This window comes from Ooceraea biroi, chromosome 12, assembly GCF_003672135.1.
Source record: "Ooceraea biroi isolate clonal line C1 chromosome 12, Obir_v5.4, whole genome shotgun sequence".
In the NCBI taxonomy this organism is placed as follows: Eukaryota; Metazoa; Arthropoda; class Insecta; order Hymenoptera; family Formicidae; genus Ooceraea; species Ooceraea biroi.
The window spans coordinates 11,795,334-11,802,432 of NC_039517.1; the positions used below are offsets into that span (position 1 = coordinate 11,795,334).

General features: G+C 47.8%; 2 protein-coding genes across 2 annotated transcripts; both read left to right on the plus strand.

The window, feature by feature from the left end:
• Positions 1-2,512: 2,512 nt before the first annotated feature.
• Positions 2,513-3,052, plus strand: LOC113563145. The gene has a single exon (XM_026974388.1). It carries the CDS (start codon positions 2,513-2,515, stop codon positions 3,050-3,052), a length of 540 nt encoding a protein of 179 aa, XP_026830189.1.
• A 51-nt stretch (positions 3,053-3,103) lies between these two features.
• On the plus strand, positions 3,104-3,718 carry LOC113563146. The gene has a single exon (XM_026974389.1). It carries the CDS (start codon positions 3,104-3,106, stop codon positions 3,716-3,718), a length of 615 nt encoding a protein of 204 aa, XP_026830190.1.
• The last annotated feature ends 3,381 nt before the right edge of the window (positions 3,719-7,099 follow it).

The following is a 7,099-nucleotide window of genomic DNA, read 5'->3' on the forward strand; positions in this document are numbered from 1 at the left end:
GTACACCGTGCGGACTCTCCAGCAGGCTTATCAGAACGTTGGTTTTACCGCAGTTCGAGGGGCCGCAGATGATCGCGCGTACAGTGGTCGGCAGCATCGGGCCATGTTTGCGTATCGCCTCATTGTCCCCCATCTGTCGTAATCTGTCGTCGCAGTTCGTAACCCGTAGCGTCAGTGGTTGCCGCACGAATCGCATTTTTCTCACTTCTAGGTGGAGGAGAAGTGGAGTAGCCTATTTATAGGCGCGTGAAACCGCGAATCGCTCAGTATCAAAATGTTTATCGCGCTGACGAGTCCTTCCGATATACTCAGTTTAACCGCTGAGGAGTTACAATTTGTGCCAAAGATAATTCTGTTGCTGGAGTGCGAGGACTATATCGAATACGTGTGGAACAAGCTCCCGGACATATAAAGGTGGATGCAGAGGTGCAGACTTACCGCCGTTGTTACGAACATTACAATCGACCGGGGCAACGAACGCACATCGACGGTCCGGCACCGTTGATCAGGAATTGCTGTGAATGTCAGCGCTCGCGACGAACGAATCAGTGAGAGGCGGAAGTTTGCTGAATCGCGCGATAAACGCGCTTTCTTTCGAGCTGCACATCCCCGGCTATCAGTTTTGCGGTCCGGGTACGCGACTCGCGAAACGGTTAGCCAGAGGTGATCCGGGTATAAATCCGTTGGACGCGGCGTGCCGCGAGCACGACATAGCGTATTCTCGGAGTAAGGAGCTCACAGAGACACGCGGCGGTAGGATACTCGCCAAGAGAGCGCGAGAACGCGTTTTCGCGAGGGATTCGACTCTGGGAGAGAGAGCCGCCACCACGGCTGTCTGGGCAGCGATGAAGGCCAAGACGAAACTCGGTATGGGTCTGAAAACGAAGAAGACGACGACGAAAAAAAGAACGACGAAGAAACGGATACTTCCGGTAGCGAAACGCGGCGGTATATTGCCGATTCTATCGATGCTGGGTGCGCTCGGATCGTTGGCCGCGGGGCCAGCGGGAATTGCAAAAGCGGTAAACGACAGCAAAGCCGTGCAGCGTCAACTGCAAGAAATGCAGCGCCACCATCGCGCGATGAATGGTCGCGGACTGTATTTCGCTCCGTACAAGAACGGCCAGGGACTGTATCTCGCCCCGTACAAACGAGGACAGGGTGCAACGAAGAAAAAAAACGCCAAAAAAGCGATAAGGATGCCTACGGGCGTAACCACCAACGTACAATTGGATCAACTGGCAAGACGTATGCGCGTACCGTACTTTAGGGGTGTTTTCATGCGTAACGCGTTACCGATGAGCGGTGTGCGCCGAAACGAGAGCTGTATCGTGAATCTGGACGATGCAATGGGTCCCGGTACTCACTGGGTAGCGTACGCAAAGAGGGGAGACCACGTTATATATTTTGACAGTTTTGGTGATCTCCGGCCGCCGAGGGAACTGGTGCAATATTTCGGACGTAACGCGGTGAAGATTCGGTACAATCGAACGTCCTGTCAAACGTACGATCAGAGCATCTGCGGACAATTGTGTCTACGGTTTTTCCGAACGGTCGACAATCAGTATGAATTTAAAGCCTAACGGGGTGCCGCGAATATTCAGTATTCGGTGGGCGGTTTCTCCATCATGTCGCTGACACTCACGCTGACCGGGAGGAGCAGCGTCCTCGCGGTAAACTACTTTCCCGCTATAGATTTGAGCGACGGTGATTACGAGCTCGGTCTAATGGACTTTGAGACGTATCACACGATACCGAACGTGAACGCTTCGAACAATAAATTTTACTTTAGCGAAGACGACGCGGAGATTACGATTCCCGAGGGATCGTACGAACTGCGAGACATAGATGTGTTTTTGAAACGTGCGATAGCAATTTCACAGAAACGACACGCGGTTGATAGCAGCGACGAGTACCCGATAGTGCTCCGCGCTAATCGTAATACGATGAGAAGCGAGATCAAATGTGCCTACAGAATAAATTTCGAAAAACCAAACAATATTGGTTCACTGCTGGGATTCTCGTCGCAGCGGATATTGCAACCGGGAGAATGGCACGAATTGGACAAGCCGATCAAACATCATCAATGCGAACATTATCCGCGTAGAGTGTAACGCGGGTGCGTACAGCAACGGCGAGCGCGTGCACACGATACACGAATTTTCGCCGAGCGTGACATCGGGATATAAGATATCGAAAAGGCAGCGACAGATCATTTACCTGCCAATCATCGTACGGTGCATTACGGATCTGACGATACGCGTTGCCGACCAGGCCGGCCGATTGCTCGACTTTCGTGGAGAAGAGATCACGATCAGATTGCACGTGCGACGCCGAGAACGTGAGATGCTCGTATTAAGCGGAACGAAGCAAGCGAGAGATAACACGATCTTTACGGCGTCAACATTCAATAGCATCTGGTCATCCCGCTGCATCAAGAAGCAGAAGAGGCTCACAGCAGAGAACGTTGAATTTTTGCGGTCTTTGGGATTCGCGGTACGAAATATCTAAAATGACCGAGATCCTCAACATCGGGAACAAGCCGATCTTCGACGATCGCATCGTCAAGATCGAGACTCACACGTACAATCCGTTCGCCAACACAACGTTCGAACACAGCGACGAGATAAGAATACCCATACAGCAACAAGATCTGTACACGCTACCACATGAAAATTTTCTGTACATCGAGGGCAAATTCACGGTGCAGAACAGACTCGACGGCACGATTCTAAGGCTGGGAAATAACTGCGTGGCGTTCATGTTCGATGAGATTCGCTACGAACTTGACGGCGTGGAGATTGATCGCAACAGAAATGTTGGCATAACCAGCACGCTCAAAAACTATACGACGTTATCACCCAATAGAGCTCTAATCCTGACCAATGGCGGGTGGGACATTGCGTATCAACGTGTAGTGGAGGGAGATTTCAACTTTTGCATGCCTCTCAACATGCTGCTAGGCTTTTGTGAGGATTACAAACGCGTGATGATCAACGCTCGTCACGAACTGATTCTGATACGATTGCGCAACGACAACAATTGTGTCTAGGTGGATGCGACAGCGCAGCCACGGATCGACATATTCAAGATACAATGGTGAATGCCGCACGTGCTGTTGGATGAAGTCACTAAGCTATCGATGCTGCGCACCTTGGAGAGCGGACGATACCTCAGCATGGGGTTCCGATCGTGGGACCTGTACGAGTATCCACTGCTTCAGAGCACGACCAAGCACTCGTGGGCTATTAAGACCGCGCCGCAACTTGAGAAGCCGCGATACGTGATCTTCGCGTTGCAGACTGGACGAAAAAATGTACCGAACGAAGACATTACCGTATTCAACGACTGCAAACTCATCAACGTGAAACTGTATCTGAACTCGGAATGTTATCCGTACGACGACATGAATTTGGATTTCGACAGAGGCAGATATGCCATCCTTTACGAGATGTACTCGCGTTTCCGTAAGGCGTATTATGGATGTGATTGCGACGAAACGTTCCTGACCACTATCAATTTCCTTATTCGCGGACCTTTCGTGGTTATCGATTGTTCGCGACAGAAAGAGTCGATCAAGAGCGCCACCGTGGACGTGCGCTTGGAATTTGATTGCAAGGAGAACGTACCGGATAATACGACGGCCTACTGTCTCATCATACACGATCGCGTGGTCGAATACAGCCCGTTGACCAACGTTGTGCGCAGAATCACCTAAGCGTGGCAACATCGAGAACCTCGTTATATAAAAAAGAGAACCACCCGCGATACAGCGAGAACGATTATAGTTGACGCGTTGATACAACGATGTCCGTACCGACGTTCGCGGATCTGCAAGGTTTTATCATCGGCGGAAACTTTATCGCGAAGGAGTTTGCCGTGCTGCGAAATGGATATATTCTCTCTCATTGTATCTTTGGACCCTGCGTACCATGGTACGGTCTCACCAAGGCGGAGAGACGCCATGCCTCCTGGCTGATGACGAATCATCATGGATTACAATGGGACGATGGAACGGTTCCGTACAACAGGGCTAAGGATCTGATTACAAAGGCGGTGACGGACGAGGCGTCATATACCGTCGTATACGTCAAGGGACGCGAGAAATGCGAATGGCTGCGGAATCTGCTCCTGGATGACGACGATATCTACATCGAAACTATCGATACGCACTACAAAGACGTGCCATCTTTGAATAAACTGGACGTTACGCATACTTTGCGTTGTAACAAACATGTAACTAATTGTGTTTTGCAAAATGTATTCAAATTGTTTAATTGGTGGTCTTACCATACGAAATAAAATATGTTTTTTTATGAAACACGTTGACAATTCTTATTTCCCCTATCCATATTTCTCCCGTTTATCGGTGGCGTTAGACGGATTTCTTTCATAATTTTTTACGTGAGCAGCGTTGACATCGGCGCTTGAAAAAATTTATTCCCCCTCCCCCTCCTTATAATTAGTTGACGAATCGAACACGTTCGTGCAGGTTCGGTATTGCGTCAGCCCGAAGTCCATAATTGCTACGTAAGCGGCGCTTAAAAACGTTTATTTCCCCCTCTCCTTATAATTGGTTGAAGAATTGAACACGTTCGTTCGTGCAAGTTCAGTATTGAATCAGCCACTGTGCGTGCAAAACGTCGCTTCTCTCAGCAGCAGCAATGAATTCCATTCAGGGAAACAGCAGCATGGACTATTACGTTCCGCTTCAGGACGCTGCAAGTCCATCCAAGAAGAAGTAGAAATGTACCAGATACGTTTAAGAATCCTCCTTTGTCTTCTACTTTTGATTTAAAAAATTTTTTTAGAGAAAGTAATTTTATTCATAATTTTTTCCCATAGCGTTTCACCCGCGCGTCGCGCAGTTCGTATACTGAGCAGCCGATACGCGCTGACGGCTACGGGGTACAAGTACGTGGAAATCGGCATCAACGTCGGTCCACCGAGCTACGTCGCGATCGCTATAGGGGATAATCGTGGAAACAAGTTGTTACTGTCTCTCGAAACGTGGAAGGGACTCTACGAGCAGCGATGGGACATCCAGAACCGTCTCCATAAGGATGTTCTCGACCGTCCTATCACCGTTGGACCGTTGACGGTGCGATTCCGTGAGAGTCCAGTGTGCGATGCTAAACTCGTGTGTCTGGATTCGTCCGACGTACGGTTGATGATGATGGAATCCACGTTCTTTACCATGTTTAACTTGAACTGCTGCATCGAGCTGACGTACGCTCAGTTGGATTGTCTCGTCGAAAAGGTCGACGCAAAGATTGCGCAATTTTCAAATATCGCGTCCGCCGAGACGAAGGATGCGTCGAACGCCATACGCGCTAGCGAATGCTTCAACGCCCATAACATAGATTGTGAGCTGTTGGCTCTGATTTTTAGTAAACCGATGTAATATATAGAATAATATTTTACTACAGTTTACATAGTATATATTTTATTTCATAATTATATGTATTTTACTACAGTTTACATATTATAACTATTTTTTATTCTATTATACCTATTTCTTAATATAGTATATTTTACTCTGTATTCTTCTATTTCTTACAAATAAATCTATTTCTTATAAATGCTCTTCTTTTATTTCCCTTTTTTGTCTTCCACCACCCACTCCATCCGCCATTGTCGCTAAACATAAACACAAATATATTAGTTAGTGTAGTATATTGGAAGTAAATCTCTTTTTTCTTTTATCTTAGTTTGCAACTTACGTGGCATTATTACAGTAGGTGGGCTCACTGCTCTGAACCCTTCTTCTCTTCCTTCCTCCCTCTCTTCCACCTCCTGTTCTGTTTCCTCCCGCTCCTCTTCCCCTGCTCTACGCAGCGCGGTCTTTGCGCAAGCGGCTGGCCCCTTCTGTAACATAAATATTATAAATTGAGGACTACAGGATCGGCTTTTTCGTAATATACATTTTTTAATTAATATTACATACCTTTTTATCCGAGCACTTGCACGTGCTTTGTTTGCACACTTCGCAATGTCGCCTGATGTTAGTAATGGTACCGTGCACGTGTCTAAAATCGTACAAGATGATGGTGCATGAGTCGATGCTCCGCCTCTCATAGATATTCCGGTACTCCTCGTCGAACACACGTATCGTTACTCTAAAAGGAATATAACGCTCTTCATATTTGTCCAAAATTAACACATCCACATGCCTCCCGAAACCCGCAGAAATCTCAAGATGCACAGGATCATCGCTACGCTTGATCTTTTCAGTACTTTGTGGTGCATAGTAACTAGCTGCAGTTTCAACATCGTTGTGCGGTACGAATTCTTCACTTTCCTCTCTCTTACACTCTTTAAGTAGTTGCCTGTATAATTTCCACTTTACGCAACGAGGCCACCACTCAACAGTCCACGCATCAGTTATATGAATATCTTGTCTGGTGCGTCGTTCACCGGTTCCATGTATTCCTAGTTCTCGGTCTCGTAAGAACTGTACCGGTGATATGTGTTACACACCCGTCGTGAGCTTTTTCCACTTTTCTCGTGCTTTCTCGAGAACGTCGATTATATTTAGTTCTATCTCTAAATCGTCCATTATTTCAGTCGTTTTGAATTCCATGCTTTCAAGACACTTTTTTCTACAGCACTCGCAATCGACTGTGGTGCCCAACCTTTTTCCGCCTGCTAATATGACATCTCCGTCTCTTTCTAACCTGCAGCCGAATATTATCCCTTATCGCTTCTATGAAACAATACCTTGGTTCGTCCGTAGAACTGCGGTTCCGTACACGTGTCTTTGACTGCAGCCGGCGCCCCGAAGATTCGCGTAACTCGATTTTTTTATCTGTGAAACATTCCCGCGTCTTTGTTGCTTTGATAGCAGCCGGGTATCGGCGCTCGAAGATTCGCGTAATTTCTTTGATAGCAGCCGCATATCGGCGCATGAAATTATATTATCGCTTCTGTAAAACAATACCTTGGTTTCTAGTAGTATGTTTACATAAACATCCCTTTGACGGCAGCCGCCGCTCGAAGACCTCCCGCGTGACGCCATACTCCCCCCCAGAGATTCCCCCCCTCCCCCGCGTGACGTCATACCCGCGCTCAGAGATTCCCCCTCCCCCGCGTGACGTCA